General features: G+C 60.6%; 1 protein-coding gene across 1 annotated transcript in view; it reads right to left on the bottom strand.

The window, feature by feature from the left end:
- Window positions 1-15,360, bottom strand: part of GRID2IP (Grid2 interacting protein) — a 29,933-nt gene extending 14,573 nt beyond the window's left edge. The window contains exons 1-10 of the mRNA XM_066560700.1: window positions 15,246-15,360; window positions 11,806-12,057; window positions 10,341-10,426; window positions 9,559-9,628; window positions 8,340-8,434; window positions 6,529-6,712; window positions 4,777-4,931; window positions 3,291-3,389; window positions 1,434-1,528; window positions 699-816 (exon numbers count right to left, since the gene is read on the bottom strand). Of these exons, the coding sequence (XP_066416797.1) occupies window positions 699-816; window positions 1,434-1,528; window positions 3,291-3,389; window positions 4,777-4,931; window positions 6,529-6,712; window positions 8,340-8,434; window positions 9,559-9,628; window positions 10,341-10,426; window positions 11,806-12,057; window positions 15,246-15,280 (1,189 nt within the window). The 5' untranslated portion in view covers window positions 15,281-15,360. The remainder of the gene's footprint in view (window positions 1-698; window positions 817-1,433; window positions 1,529-3,290; window positions 3,390-4,776; window positions 4,932-6,528; window positions 6,713-8,339; window positions 8,435-9,558; window positions 9,629-10,340; window positions 10,427-11,805; window positions 12,058-15,245) is intronic.
- Window positions 15,361-16,375: the final 1,015 nt, after the last annotated feature.

Below are 16,375 nucleotides of genomic sequence, written 5' to 3'. Positions count from 1 at the left end.
AAATGATTTTTTTTTAATGTCATTTTGGGTAAGAGCACATGTGGCTGCAAATACTGTGGATAGGGCCCCCAGCATAGGCATAGGGTTAGGGCAGTTTGGTTGTTGCTGAACAGGGGGTGAGTTTGGATGAGTAGGAAGATTCCAGCTACTACTATTGTGCCAGAGTGGAGTGTGCTCTGCAGTGTCACTGACATGTTTTATGGAAAATCCTTTCATTAGGAGTTTTTCTCCTGAGAAGCTGAGAGGCCTCAGGAAGAAATGGAACCAATGGTTATCTGCTGCTGTGGAATGCAATAGGTGCATCTGGGATTGGTCTCATGTGGTTGTTTTCAATTAATGGCCAATCACAGCCCAGCTGGCTCAGACTCTCAGTCGAACACAAACTTTTGTTATGATTCCATTCCTATTCTTTTCCTCGCTAGCTTTCTGATTAAATCCTTTTTTCTATTCTTTTAGCATAGTTTTAATATAATATACATCATAAAATAATAAACCAGCCTTCTGAAACTTCGAGCCAAATTCTCATCTCGTCCCACTCGGAGCGCCTGAAAATCCCGCACTGCAGGGCCAGCCCTGCGGGTTCCCTCACCCGAGGAACCATCACTGCTGCCTTGTGAAATGGCACCAAGGGGACACTGCCTCGTGCCCCACCCGCCTGGCCAGCACCACCCGCTGTCCCCCGAGGTGCCCAGAGGTACCTGCAGCGTGTGGCAGCTCGGGGCCCGGGGGGGACATCCTGTGCAGGGCAGCGTTGCCCACCTTGCCGGCAAAGCCCCCGATCAGGCGGTTCTCCAGCTCTGCATACACAGCTGACATCTGGGGGAGGACACGGAGCTGCTGCCATGGCCAGGGCCTGAGGAGCCCCAGAGACCTGGGGACAGGACAGTCCCCACAGACCCGGCTGCCCAGACTTGTGGCTGCCATGGATCCCTGGCAGGGCCCAGGCCAGGCTGGACAGGGCTGGGAGCACCTGGGACAGTGGGAGGTGTCCCTGCCATGGCAGGGGTGGCACTGGCATGGCAGGGGTGGCACTGGCATGGCAGGGGTGGCTCTGGGTGGGCTCTGAGGTTCTTCCAACCCAAATCTTTCTGGGAGTGTCTGGCCCACCAGTACCCATCTCTTACTCCATAAAGGGGGGGCTTCACCCCAGCCCTGTCTGAGCCCCCCCAAGAGCCTCCCACTGATGAGGCTGCAGGGAGACACTGGCAGACATCAGCCTCGTTAAAGGTGACTGATTGCCCAGGGAGGTGACCTCAGAGAGGGGCTCTGAGGAGGGGCGCCCCCAGCCCTGCAGGTATTCACCCACACACACCCCATTCCTTTTTCCTGCGGCCCTGTGCTCACAGCAAAGGAACCAGGCTGCCTTCCTGTGCACACACCACCCCACAGGTGGGCAGAGCCCACAGAGGTGTCCCCTGCCCCATCAACCGCACCATTTTGGGGTTGGGTGTCTCCGGCAGGGATGTGCCATCTCCAGCCTGTCTCTCTCCAGGGATCAGGCGAACGGGGACCTCCACGGTGTCACTGCCTGCGGGAGGGAGAGACAAACCAGTCACTGCTCTGCCTGTGCCCCAGCCCCACAGCCCTGACCCACACGGGGCCCCCGTGTCCTGCTGGGACCCAGAGTGACCTCCCTGCCCCAGCTCCCGGCCCTGGGGGTCCCGAGGGAGCAGTGCAGGGCGGCTTTGGGGGCAGCAGACAGCTCCACGCTGCTCTGCTCCTCCCTCGGGGCAGCTGAGGACAGGGCTGCTCCCCACAGCTGGCCAACATCTGCCCAGACACAGCTGCCCTGCAGCACACACAGCTGTTGGCTGCTCTCCAGGCTCTAATCCCCTCCAGAAGAGCTCCTTGGAGCCAGGGCAGAGGATCTTCTTCCCCTGGGGAGTGTCTCAGAGCCCCCTGACAGCTGAGGGACACCACATGGCCAGGAGGCCCTCAGGGAGGTCAGGGGGAGGTCGTGCTCAGGAGCAGAGCTCCAGGGAGTCTCAAAATGGCCCTGAACCATGTTCTTCTTCCTCACATGGATGTCACAAGTGTGGTTTTCCCTGTTAACTGGATGGACTCTCAGAATGTTCAGAGGGAAGCCAGAAATTTTACCCCCAGAAAGGGGGGAGGGCCCAGACCAGCAGGAGCAGTTCACATCTGAGTAATGGAAGGGGTTGGAAATAACATTCAGCCTTATGATCAAGTGGTCCCTTTATCGGATTGGTTCTTTCATTATGGAATTGCTGTCCCTGGAGGTGTCCAAGGCACCCCTGGATGTGGCACTGAGTGCTCTGGGCTGGGTGACAAGGTGGGGATCAGTCACAGGTTGGATTTGATGATCTTGGAGGGCTTTTCCAACCCCAATGATTCTGTCATTCTATAATTCTGTGATTCTGTTTCTCAAAACATAGATTTCCAACCAATACCTCACTGCTGGCCCTCTGACCTCCCTCCACCTTTGCCTCCATCTTTTCCCATTGTTCATGCTTAGGAATAGGTCAGGAATTTGTCCTGGGGCAGAGCAGGACACAGCAGGGACAGCCCCATGTCCCAGCCCCAGTCACCCACCTGCTGCCCCCTCCTTAGGGCAGGGGATCCAGCCCCACTCACCCACCCTATCCCCCCTCCTCAGGGCAGGGGATCCAGCCCCACTCACCCACCCTATCCCCCCTTAGAGCAGGGGATCCATCCCCACTCACCCACCCTATCCCCCCTTAGAGCAGGGGATCCATCCCCACTCACCCACCCTATCCCCCCTCAGGGCAGGGGATCCATCCCTAATCACCCACCTTATCCCTCCTCAGAGCAGGGGATCCAGCCCCACTCACCCACCCTATCCCTCCCCAGGGCAGGGAATCCAGCCCCACTCACCCACCCTATCCCTCCCCAGGGCAGGGAATCCAGCCCCACTCACCCACCCTATCCCTCCTCAGAGCAGGGGATCCATCCCCACTCACCCACCCTATCCCTGCTCAGAGCAGGGGATCCAACCCCACTCACCCACCCTATCCCTCATCAGAGCAGGGGATCCATCCCCACTCACCCACCCTATCCCTCCTCAGGGCAGGGGATCCAGCCCCACTCACCCACCTTATCCCTCCTCAGGGCAGGGGATCCATCCCCACTCACCCACCCTATCCCTGCTCAGAGCAGGGAATCCAGCCCCACTCACCCACCCTATCCCTCCTTAGGGCAGGGAATCCAGCCCCACTCACCCACCCTATCCCTCCTCAGAGCAGGGGATCCAGCCCCACTCACCCACCCTATCCCTCCTTAGGGCAGGGGATCCAGCCCCACTCACCCACCTGCTGCCCCCTCCTCGGGGCGGGGGCTCCTGAGGCTGCCCCGGCACAGGGAGGCTCCTCGGATGGAGCTGCGGTACCGATCCTCAGCCTCTGCCTCGGCTGCACAGGAAACACCTCTGTGAGGCACAGGCAGAGCCACAGCTCCCACTGCTCCTCCTCACCCTGCAGGGGTACCCCCGGAGCCCCCCAGGGCACTCACAGCAGCTGCCATTCCCAGGGAGCTGCTGCCTCCATCCCTGGAGCTGAGCAGGTTCCAGGTGCTCCTGCCAGCACAGGGCAGGGATGGGTGCTCAGGGATGGGACATCCAGTGCCTTTTTCCAGCAGGATTGGCATCCACCAGCGCATGGCCCACGTGGAACTGCAGCCCTGAGCTGGGCTGGTCCCAGTAAACCCTTCCTGCCCCCAAGGGAGGAGGAGGAAGAGGGGCCAGGCCTGCAATGGTGCCTGGAGGGAGCACATGGCCCATGCACTGTCCATGTGCAGCTCAGGGAGGCTCACAGGATGGAGCACCCATCCCTGAGGGACCCAGCACTGGGACATGGGAGATCTCCCAGTTTGGGGCCCAGAGGAAGGACCAGCCCAAACCCAGAGATCTCTGGCCATGGTGCTGCCAGGCACAGACACAGAACAGACAACACTGCTCATGCCCAGAGACTGCCCCGTTCACCTGAGACACTGAGAGGAGCCAGGGACCAGCCTGGGGCTGGGAACAGCAGCCTGGGACAGGGAGATCTGCTCCTGTGCCTCCCTCCTCCCCTGGCTGGGGATTGCTGCTCTGCATTGCTGGAATGCAGCTGTGAACTGCACACTAATCACAGGGCATGAATTCCTGGGAATCCACAGCCCACACAGAGCAGAGGTGCCTGAGAGCAAATCCAGGGTGCACAGAGCACAGGATCCCATGCACAACAGGGAGGATTTGCACCAGGACTTGGAGCTGTTCTGTTTCCTGCCAAAGTCACTGTGTTCCTCCAAAACAACACTTATTTTACCTTTGCTGAGTCTAAAATTAACACATCTGTGCGAGCAGCTGAGAATAGCAAAACTGGAAGCAATTAAGAGTGCAAATGCACAGATTAGGACATTTCACTTCAAACCTGCTCTCCCCGGTCCTCTGGTGGCGTTGTGCTGCCACAGAACCGGGTGAGGGTGATGGTGAGGGGCACCAGGGACAAGGGGGATCACCAACTGCCTCTGTGTCTTCTTGGGAGAGCAGCACCACCTCTTCCAAGCAGGGACGTTTCTGTGGCATCCCAAGGGACACCGTGTCACCCTTATTTCACCTCTGTGATCTGAATGCTGCCCTTCCACCGGCTGTTCTGGACTTCCTCACCTCACCTGAGCAGCTTCCACAAGCCCCCAGAGTCAGTCACCCCCTGTCTCTCCTCTCCATGCAGTTCCATTCCAAAACTGCGCCAGCACAAGGGACTGAGCTCCCAGCACCCGTCAGGACACGGCGTGTCCATCCTGGGACCTGCCTCTCACCTGCCAAGGCCTTGCACCCCAGAAACCTGTCAAGCTTTTGCTGGCAGTGCTCCTGCTCCTCGTAGCTCAGCAGCTGGTAGATAAACTGCCAGAGGACTTGCTTGGCTGGGGTGTCCAGCACCGGGTACACATCCACAATGAGAGTGTCAATGGTCCTGCAAAACAGGAGGGGGCTGGGCAGTGAGGGTGTCAATGTCCCTGTAAAACAGGAGAGAGCAGGGCAGTGAGGGTGTCAGTGTTCCTGACAAACAGGAGAGAGCAGGCAGTGAGGGTGTCAGTGTTCCTGACAAACAGGAGAGAGCAGGGCAGTGAGGGTGTCAATGTTCCTGAAAACCAGGGGGAGAAGGAAGTGACAGCGTCAATGGTCCTGCAAAACAGGAGAGAGCTGGGCAGTGAGGGTGTCAATGGTCCTGAAAACCAGAGGGAGAAGGCAGTGACAGTGTCAGTGTTCCTGACAAACAGGAGAGAGCTGGGCAGTGACAGTGTCAGTGTTCCTGAAAAACAGGAGGGTGGCTGGGCTGGCAGCTCCTAGGGCCAAAGGCTCCATCTGATTTAGGTGTTTAGATTGGGGAAAAGGGCTGTTGGGAACAGCTGAGCACCCTATCCCATGAGGATAGAACAGCCTGCAGCAGGATGAAATTCTCCTGGCACAGGTGCCCAGAGCAGCTGGGGCTGCCCCTGGGTCCCTGGCAGTGCCCCAGGCCAGGCTGGACGGGGCTTGGAGCAGCCTGGGACAGTGGAAGGTGGGACTGGGACAGTGGGAGGTGTCCCTGCCATGGCAGGGGTGGCACTGGGTGCTCTTTAAGGTCCCTTCCAACCCAAAGCACTCCATGATTCTGTGACAGCCTCTGATAAAGCACTTGGGAGACCAAGCCAGGGCAGGAAAAGAGGTCACTGGTGGGATCTGGAGAGTGCCAGGGGATGTGGCTGGATCCCTGCACAGGACAGGGGGATGTGCTCCATGGCAGGGCCAGGGCTCTGCCAGCCACACCATTCCTGTGCTGCAGCCAGGATTCTGGGAAGAGCAGGGAGACAGGGATGGAAACGTGGAGGGATTTACTGACAGAGTAAATGTGATTTACTGACAGAGGTGGAACAGGATCCACAGCTGCCAGGGACAGCCAGGCTGCAAGGCAGCTGCACTGGGGGAGAAGAGGTGACCAGCTTAACCTAAAGGGAACAAAACTGAAGGATCTGCCCTGTCCCCAGGCAGGACAGCTGGGCTGGGATGAGCTGGTGCACAGGGAACACCTGGCTGGGGAAGCTGCAGAGCACAGGGACAGCAGAGCTCCTGTGCCAGGTGTGCCCTGTCTGAGCCACCCTGGCACTGCCCACGTGTGCCCTGTCTGAGCCACCCTGGCACTGCCCAGGTGTGCCCTGTCTGACAGTGACCCTGGCACTGCCCAGGCCAGGTGTGCCCTTTCTGAGCCACCCTGGCACTGCCCAGGTGTGCCCTGTCTGACCGTGACCCTGGCACTGCCCAGGTGTGCCCTGTCTGAGCCACCCTGGCACTGCCCAGGCCAGGTGTGCCCTGTCTGACCGTGACCCTGGCACTGCCCAGGTGTGCCCTCTCTGACAGTGACCCTGGCACTGCCCAGGCCAGGTGTGCCCTGCCTGGCAGCCACGCTGGCACTGCCCAGGTGTGCCCTGTCTGAGCCACCCTGGCACTGCCCAGGCCAGGTGTGCCCTGCCTGGCAGCCACGCTGGCAGTGCCCCCGTGCCAGGGGAGGGGTCCCAGCTGGCAGGAGTTACCGGTGGTGGAAGAAGCCCTCCAGGGCCTTGCAGACGGTGAAACGCTCGGGGGGGGTCAGCAGGTGCTCCAGCTGCTGCGTGAACGTCCTCCCCTGGATCTTGATGCTAGAGGGGAGAATCTCTGCCACCCACTGCAGGGAGGTGAGGGCCGAGGAGCTGCTCGGGGACTCAGCAGAGTCAGAGTCTGCAAAATAAACATTCCATCTTTCCTTGGCTTCTCTTGAGGGCAGTGGAGCAGTTTGAGGGCCACTGGCTGCGTGCTTTGGAGTAGGTCAGGCTGGATGGGCTTTGGAACAGCCTGGTCTGGTGGAAGGTACCCCTGCCCAAGGCTGAGGGGTGAAATGAGAACACCTTTAAGGTTCCTTGCCACCCAAACCATCCCAGGTGCTGCGGCTCTGTGCTGCAGGGAGCTGCTGGGGTTGGGCTGAGTGCACCTGCAAACCAGCTGGGGCATCCCAGGGCTCCTCAGGTGGGGCTGAGGGGAGCCCAGTGCTGCTCCAAAGGGAAGAGCCAGGCCTGGCTCCCAGCTCCGGGCATTTGGGAGCAGCACAGGGACCCTCCAGCCTCCTCAGGGCTTGGGGCCCACGCTGTGCCCAGGGAGGGGGGGATCCTGCCCTGCCCCAGGCACTGATCCCTGCGTTGGGATCACAATCCTGCACAGCTCAGCCCACAGGGTTGGGTTACTGCAGACAAGGACAGCACACACTGCACAGGAAGGACACTGGGGACACACCAGGGACAGCCACACAGCAACATGGAGAGCAGCCAAGCCTGGGACCCAGCCTGATCCCACCGTGCAAGGGCCACGTGCCCCGGGGAGAGGAGCATCCCCAGGCCGTGTGCTAGACCTGCCCAGCCCACGGGGGTGCCCAGCAGTGTTAAACCAGCCCAGGGGTGCCCAGCAGCGTTAAACCTGCCCAGCCCATGGGGGTGCCCAGCAGTGTTAAACCTGCCCAGCCCATGGGGGTGCCCAGCAGCGTTAAACCTGCCCAGCCCATGGGGGTGCCCAGCCCGTGGGGGTGCCCAGCAGTGTTAAACCTGCCCAGGGGTGCCCAGCAGTGTTAAACCTGCCCAGCAGTGCTAAACCTGCCCAGCCCATGGAGGTGCCCAGCCCATGGAGGTGCCCAGCAGTGTTAAACCTGCCCAGCCCACGGGGGTGCCCAGCAGTGTTAAACGAGCCCAGGGGTGCCCAGCAGTGCTAAACCTGCCCAGCCCATGGGGGTGCCCAGCAGCGTTAAACCTGCCCAGGGGTGCCCAGCAGCGTTAAACCTGCCCAGCCCATGGGGGTGCCCAGCAGTGTTAAACCTGCCCAGCCCACGGGGGTGCCCAGCAGTGTTAAACCTGCCCAGGGGTGCCCAGCAGCATTAAACCTGCCCAGCAGTGTTAAACCTGCCCAGGGGTGCCCAGCAGTGTTAAACCTGCCCAGGGGTGCCCAGCAGTGTTAAACCTGCCCAGCAGTGTTAAACCCGCCCAGGGGTGCCCAGCAGTGTTAAACCTGCCCAGCCCGTGGGGGTGCCCAGCCCATGGGGGTGCCCAGCAGCGTTAAACCTGCCCAGCCCGTGGGGGTGCCCAGCCCATGGGGGTGCCCAGCAGTGTTAAACCTGCCCAGGGGTGCCCAGCAGCGTTAAACCTGCCCAGCCCATGGGGGTGCCCAGCCCGTGGGGGTGCCCAGCAGTGTTAAACCTGCCCAGGGGTGCCCAGCAGTGTTAAACCTGCCCAGCCCATGGAGGTGCCCAGCCATTCCCTCCTGCCCCAGGGGTGGGCAGCTGGGTGGGCTGGCTGCTCTGCAGACCCCTCCTCTGCACTCTCACCGTTGGAGAAGCTGATGATGCCCTCTTCCACCACCAAGGTGGGCATGGCCCCGCTGCCCTGCAGCATCGACACCACCTTGTCATGGGAGCAGTTCCTGCAGCACAGGGAGCCTGGTCAGAGCTGCTCCAGGGCAGCAGGGAGCACACACAGCTGGCAGCTGCCTTCCTCTGTCTTGGGAAAGCCTCCTGGTGCTGCTCAGAGCCTGAGGGCTTCGGGCCCCACTGTAATTCCCTGGGTTCTCTCCACCTGTGCTGCCCCGAAGGGGAGCCTGGGCCCTGCCCCACAGGTGGGCACCAAGGAATAACCATGGCAATGCCTGTGCCCACCCTGAGGAGTGCCAAGGCAGAGTTACGCTGCACCCAGACCCAGAAAATGATTTTTCCTTTAAATAACACAGCGCTGCAGGTCTGTCCTCGCCTGCCCTAATTCTGCATGAGAAGAAAAGGCAAGGTGAACATGAAGTGTAATTTTGTAATGAAAAAATCTCGGGATGCCCTTGGAGAAGGGTATGGGCCAGGCTGGGACAATGCCTGCCAAAAGCAGGGCTCAGAGGACAATCCTCAGCTCGGTCTCCTTTTTCTGGCAGTGCTGCATCAGCCAAGAGTTCGCTGGATCAGCTGAAACATGAGAACCTGAGCCCTGACAGAAGCAGCATCGCTTTAACCTTTAAATATTCATCACCCTCTCTTGTCCTGCAGCCTCCTCTAACCCTTGCTCTTGGTTTTTATGCAGAAAGACACACCCAAGGACACAGCACTGGCGAGGGGCACAAGTCCCTCTGGTCCCATGGCTTTGGTGCACAAACAACAGACAGAATTAACTCCTGGGTACAAATGGGATTCCCACCTGGCTTTAACTCATGATGCCCTTGTGGGAGCGATTCCTGGGCTGGATGGGGCTCTGCTGCTCTCCAAAGCACAACCTCAGGTGTTCAACACCTACAGATTAACTCAGAGTGCCTGGAACTGGGGGCTGGGGCAGGCTGCAGTCAGAACCCAGGCTATAGAAACTGTCCTGCACAGAGAGCTCAGAGCAGGAGCAGGGCTGGAGAAAATGCTCCCGTGAGAGCCAGGTGTTGTACAGGAGCTGTCCCCAGCTGTCCCCTCAGGGCAACCCCCGTGCCCAGCAGCACACAGGGACCAGGGCCAGCAGCTCCCCTTGCCCAAGGGTGAGCACAGCCCTGGGTGCCCAGCCCTGGGTGCCCTGCACAGCTCCTACCTCATGTCCAGGCCGTTGAGGAACAGGATCCTGTCTCCAGCTTTGAGGGCAGCCTTCTCCGCAGGGCTCCCTGAGGGCACAAAGGGGCTTCAGCTGCTGCTCCCCTGCCTGGGATGGGCGGCCAGGGACACCCCAGGCAGGGACCCCTGCACCAGGGACCCTTCACCCAGCTGGGTGCAGCACTGGTGGCATTTCAGGATGGTCACTGAACACATTTCCCACTTCTCCCAACAAGGAGTGTGTCACTGACATGTTTTCTGAAAAACCCCTTTGCCAGGATCTTTTCTCCTGAGAAGCTGGGAAGCCTCAGCTTCTCCATGTTTTGCTGCTTTGGAATGGGATTTGGAGAATTGTTTACCCAGCATGTGAATTGTTTTTAATTAATGGCCAATCACACCAGCTGTGTCAGACTCTCTGGTCAGTCACAAGATTTTATTATTCATTCTTTTCTAGCTTTCTGATGTCTCCTTTCTCTTTCTTTACTATAGTTTTAATATATCATTTTCTTTTAATATAATATTTATCATAAAATAATAAATCAGCCTTCTGAAACATGGAGTCAAGATTCTCATCTCTTCCCTCATCCTGGGGACCCTCAAGCACCACCACAGGAGTGGATAAAGCCAAACTAAATTGTACCAAAGGTGCTCATTATTCCACAGGAAAAACTCCATCACCAGGCCTTGGGAAAGTCCCCTTCGCTCTTTTCCAGCAAACAGCGCTTCACATTTCAAGTTCAGAGCAGAAATCAGTAAGTGATGCCCCGTAGCTGGTGCTCCTACCTGGCAGGACAGACTCGATCCACACCGGGGCATGGCCGCGGAGGGTGAAGCCAAAGCTCCTGTTGCCTTTATAAACTCGCACGGTTCTGGGGGTGAAAAAGGCAAACACGATGTCAGAGTACAAGATCCAGCTGTTTCCTGCCCCAGCCCCTCCACAGCCCTGTTAGCCCAGGTTCTCCTGAGTGCTCAAGTCCCCAGTGCTCCCAATGTCCCCACGAGGTCCCCTTTGATACCAAAGCGTGTTTTAAAATGTGCAATATGGGATAAATATATAGATTTAAAGAATAAATCTATGTGTAAAAGCTAAAAATCATCTGGTTCCAACCCCCCATGGCAGGGAGGAGGAATTGGATGATCTTTAAGGGCTCTTCCAACCCAAACCAGTCTGTGATTCTTTATCACAGAGAATTAGAGAGACAATGTGCTTCAGGGAGCAAAGGTCTCCCAGGCTGATGAGAGAGGAATTAAATTCCTCTAGGAAGTTTTGGAAGGAGCATTAGGAAACCTCCCTGCTGGGAGGCTGAGATTGGAGCTGGGAGCTGTTCCTGCAGGGAGCTGGGGGGAGGCAGCATTGCTGGGATCACTTCCCACCAGTGGGATCCTGTGCGGGCAGGGAGGGACACGGGGCTGGGAGCGCATTTTGAGCAGTCACAGGGAAGATCAGCCTGGCAGGAGGGTGGGCAGGAGCCCGGGTGCCCCTGCTCTGCTGCTGGCAGGGCGTGCAGGGTGTGCAGGGAGCTCCCTGCCCTCGGGGTGCTGCAGTCTGGCCATCTGGGCACGGAGGGAAGTGGGTTAATCCCTGTGCTGGGGATTGTGCTGCCTTCCTCCCACAGCCCGGCACCCAGACACCTGCTGGGCAGGGCAGGGGAGCCCTCGGGTTGGAAAGGACCTTCCAGGTTGTGGAAGCCACCTGCAAGCCAGCACCACCCCGTGCTCACCACGGCCCCATGTCCTCGAGTGCCACATTCACCATTTCCTCAGCACTTCCAGAGCGGGGACTCCAGCACTGCCCTGTGGCAATGCCTGGCAACCCCCGTGCGAAGGAGTTCGCCCTGACACCCAAACCAAACCTCCCCTGCTGCAACTTGAGGCCATTTCCTCTCATCCTGTCACTTGTTACCTGGGAAAAGAGACCAACCCCAACCTGGCTCCATCCTCCTTTCAGCCTGCTCTGTGCCCTGAACCCTGCTGGCACAGCCAGGAATCCTGGCACAGCTGGGTACCCCAATCCTGCTGGCACAGCCTGCATCCCACTCAGCGAGGAGCAAACATCCCCTCTAAGCCAGCAAGTGCCACCGCAGCTCCTGCCACAGCTCATCCAGCCATCCCTGCCGAGCTGAGGGGACACGGAGCTGGGACAAGGGGCACAAAGCTGCCCAGCCTTCCAGAGGGAGAGATCTCCGTTCAGCCCGACCCCGGGAAAGCTGCACACCCCTCCATCCGCGCGCAGCCAGCAGGGCGGTACCTGCGGGCAGCCCCCGAGGCCACGTTGCTGCTGACGAGCGAGGTGGTTTTGCGGAGGCTCTTGCTGAGCTCCTCGTGGCTGCGGGGCACGGAGCTGGCGCGGGTGGACACGAGCAGCCGCTCCTGCTGGTCCTCGCTGCGGCTGCGGCGCAGGCGGTTGCCGTGCTCGCTCCGGGAGCGGCACAGCTTGCTGATGAGGCTCTGCGACACCACCTCGTCAAAGCGCTGCCGGTGCTTCTTGGGGATGAAAATCCTGGGAGATGAGGCAAGGGAGGGGAGTGAGGAGCGGGGCCCGGGCAGGTGAGGCACAGAGCTGCGGGTCCGGGCGTCCCTGGAAGGGAAAGAGCTGAACTCCCCGTGTGAGCCTGGCCTCAGTCCTCACAGAGCTGGGAATGATGGGGCTGGGGGCACCGAGGGGGCTGGGGACACCGAGGGGGATGGGGACACCGAGGGGGATGGGGACACCGAGGGGGATGGGGACACCGAGGGGGCCGGGGACACCGAGGGGGCCGGGGACACCACCTTCATGTCTTCCCCCATCCCCTGCAGAGCTCAGCTGGAGCGATGGTGATGTTGGAACCTTCCTCCAGCCCTGCTTCTTCTGGGACCCCAAAACGCCGCCCCCATCTCCTGCCCCAGACTCTGCTCTCCTGGGCTCCAGCCGTGAATGTTCCCACATCCCAGCTCCCTGCACGGCCAGGCAGGAGCCTGGTGGCCCTTGGGAGGTGACGCTGCTGCAGGGACAGGCCCGGTGATGCTGCAGGCAAGGGGACAGCCCTGGAGCTCGCTCTGTTTCGGGTCACCTCCCCTCTGCCTGCTGGGAGCAGCCAAACGGCCTTTGTGGCCCTGCAGGGACCCCCGGGACACTCAGAGGATGCACAGGGAGTGCGCAGCAGGATCCCAGCAGGGAGGAGGAGGCACCACTCCCACCTGGGCCGGGGGCAGCTCCGTAACCCCGGCAGACGCTGCATCTCCTCCTTGTGCCTCACGGCAGGCAGAGCCCGGCACCTGCTCACCTTCCCCTGCCCTCCGCCCGCACCTTTCGGGGCTTCTGGAGGAGCTGGCACCCCCGAGTGTTTCTATAGCAACTCCTGCAGCTGCAGCCCGTGCACACAAAACCATCCCGGCAGGTTCGGCGGCGCCGCCTCGTTAGCGCCGGTACCGCGGGTGTGAGAGGGAGCGGGGCCGGTGCGAGCAGCGCAGCCCCGGGGGTGTGAGCACAGCCCCCAGGTGCCAGCGCACCTCACCTCGGCTGCCTGGGCAGCAGCTGCGCCAAACTGGTGCCAGGGGAGCCAGAGAAGCTGCTCCGAGGGGCGGCACCCGGCACGCAGCCGGGGCTGGCAAGGGGATCCCACAGGACTCCCTCGGGCAGCTGCACCCAGGGAACACAAAATCCTGGCTGGAGACAGAGGAGAAGAGGCTCCAAACCCCAAATCTACCGCGACCAGGACGTCTCTGTTTCCCCCAGCCAAAGGCAGAACTCAAAACAAGAGCTGGTGCAGGAGACAGACCACAAGGCACCCGAAGCTGGCAGATGCTCACGCAGAGCATCTGGTGACAATTTAAAACAAGTAACACGTTGGTGCAATTCACAGCTGATCTGTGATCAAGCAGCAGCTAGAAAAGAGTGACATTTTGCTAATAAATAGTTCACCCTCTGGGACAGGGGAGGATGTGGGTCCCTCAAGCCTCTGCCCTGGGCTGGGCACCCACCAGGGAGAAGTCCAGGTTCCCCACAGGCAAAATGAGCACAATCTCATTTAATTGGCCAAATTACATCTGCTCATTCCAGCAGAGCTGTCCCAGTTTGCACGAGCCTCTGCTTCAGCACCGGGCAGAGGAGCTCAGCCCCAGCCCCAGCCCAGGACCTGGCACTGCCCCAGGGCTGGCTCAGAGCTGGGGCACAGCAGGGCCCAGACAGGAGAGACCCAACTCACTGCTACCAACAACCCCACCAGAGCAGGCAAAACCATTTCCATGGCTGCTCCTGCAGTGTCCTGCCATCCCACAGGACAGAGCTGCCTCTGTGCACTGCCATGGCACCAAGGAGCAGTGCCCAGCTGCGGTTTCCCTCTCCCAGCAAATCCCACTGGGATTCACGGGGCAGGCATGTGCCCACCCTGTCTGTGGAGGTCAGGCAGGGCCAGGGTGCTGTAGTGCTGGCCTCGTGCCTTCTGCTTCCTCCTCCTCCTCCTCCTCCTCGGGTGAGGCTCCAGGTCAGCCCTCGCTCTGTTTCCTGTTGGACAGGGGATGGGAAAGGCGCCCCCATCCCTGAGCCCTGTGCCCGCTCCCATGCCCGGTGCCACTGAGGGCACCAGCCCCCCTCTGCAGCAGCTTCTGCACTCCCTTGGGAGAGCTCAGCCTGCTCAAAGACATGGATGTGAATTCAGGGCGTTTTCCAGGCCAGGAAAAGCCCCAGATGCTCCAGGCTGCTTCACCTCCACCCCACCCCCAGAGCAGCCCGGCCAGGCTGGTGGCAGATGCCACTGTGCCCATCCCCTGCCCTCAGCTCCTGCTCAGGGCTCCCTTTGGCACCTCTCAGCCTGTGCCACTCCCGTCCCGCAGCTGCCAGCTGGGTCACTGATCACCCAGCACTGCACACACTGTCCTGTTCCTGCAGCCCACCCTGGGGAGCAGCCTGAGCCTGCCCCATTCCTGCCAGCCCCTGTGCCAGCCACACCTGTCCTGCCAGCCCCTGTGCCACACGCACCCACACACATCCTGCCAGCCCCTGTGCCAGCCACACCTGTCCTGATAGCCCCTGTGCCACCCACACACACCCACACACCCACACACACATCCTGCCAGCCCCTGTGCCAGCCACACCTGTCCTGATAGCCCCTGTGCCACCCACACCCACACATCCTGCCAGCCCCTGTGCCACCCACACCTCTCCTGCCAGCCCCTGTGCCCCACACACCCACACACACACCTGTCCTGCCAGCCCCTGTGCCACACGCACACACACACATCCTGCCAGCCCCTGTGCCCCACACACACGTCCTGCAGGGCACACCGAGCTGTCCCGGCCAGTCCCACCCCGGATGGCGGTGCTGGGGCCCAGCGGGACGGGACGTGGCCCCGGGAGGGCAGCAGGGACGGCTCCAGCCTGGACGGGGCCGGTGGAGCTGCCACAAGTTTGCTCAGCCAGGGGAGCGAGGGGACACCGAGCCTCGCTCCATCACACGCCCAGCCCCTCATCCTCATCCTCATCCTCATCCTCATCCTCATCCTCATCCTCACCGCGGGCTGGCCTGGAGCCAGAGCGGCCCCATCCGGGCTCTGCCCAGCGCTCCCACCCCAGCTGCCCATGCCGGTGCCGCGGGGCTCTGCGGTGGCAGGGCTGTCCCGGGGACACAGCGGGGTCCCACCGGCCCCAGAGGCAGCCGAGCCATCCAGGGATGCCCGTGGGGGCTCTGCCAGCCGAGCGGGGACACGTACCGAAAATGCCGCGAGAAACTCCGGTCCTTTCCCATTTGTCGGGGTGCGGCGGGAACAAAAGGGAGACGCTTCAGATCCTCATGCAGCTGAGCCTCGGGCTCGGCTCACGCCCACGGTGCCACCGGTGCCAGCCCCGCGTGTGGCACCCCCGCCGTGCCCGGGGAGCGCGGCCAGACGGGCCCGAGCTCCGGCACCGGCACCGGGCACCGGCCCCTCCGGCGCGCTGCCAGCCCCCGCTGCGGCTCCAGCATCGGCCGAGAGCCCCGCTGGCCTCTGCCGGGCTCCTGCCCCCGCCGCCCAGCTCAGCCCTGCCTTCCCTCCCTCCTTCCCTCTCCCCGAAAACTGCAGCGCTGTGGTTTCCAGCCGGAACGAGCTCGTCGCTCCTCAGAAAGGAGGGCACGGCTCGGCGCCCAACTCCGGGGGGATGCCTCCCTGGTGCTAATTAGTTGACTTCGCAAGTGCTTGTGTTTAAATTACGTGCTGCGGGAAGGGGTGAGAAACCTTAAAGGCAAACGGCGCCAGGGGTGCGGGGTTTGGGTGGGGAGGTGGAGCTGCCAGGCTGGAGCAGGAGCAGGATCAGGAGCAGAGTCATGGGCCCAAACCCTCGCACGGAGCATCCTCTACCCCCAGGGTAACGCAGCAGTGCCTCTCAGTAGGAATAAAAGAGAAAACCTTCCTTTAATTTGAATAACGCACATCACTGGTGTTTGATGAAGGGGATGTGAGGCTTCCCAGAGCTGCCAACATCACACACAATCCCCTGGTAGCAGCAAAGGAAGGAGAAATGAAAAATGTACAGTTTGGCCCCAAAACAACCAGCAAAGACCTGACCTTGAGTTTGTCAGTTGTGCAGAAAAACACGTCCCAGAGTGGATTAAAACACTGAGCTACACTTGGATTATGTCTGAACTGTGCTGTGGAAACCACTACCAGAAAAACCCTGCTGGTCCAGCCAAGTGCTAAAATCCAGGAGAGAAAACTCTTGCAGGCTTTATCCCCAGAACAGGAATTCTGCACTGAACCCCGAATTCCCAGACCTCATCTCCCCGTGTGTGCGGGACAGGGGCACAGCCCGGGGGATGAGGAGCCTCCAGACCCTCGTGCAGGAGCAGAACTCGCTGCAGCTCGGA

Source organism: Molothrus aeneus, chromosome 16 (genome assembly GCF_037042795.1).
Source record: "Molothrus aeneus isolate 106 chromosome 16, BPBGC_Maene_1.0, whole genome shotgun sequence".
NCBI classification, from domain to species: Eukaryota; Metazoa; Chordata; class Aves; order Passeriformes; family Icteridae; genus Molothrus; species Molothrus aeneus.
Note: the sequence above shows the minus strand (reverse complement) of the source record. Positions and strands in the feature narration are given on the sequence as shown.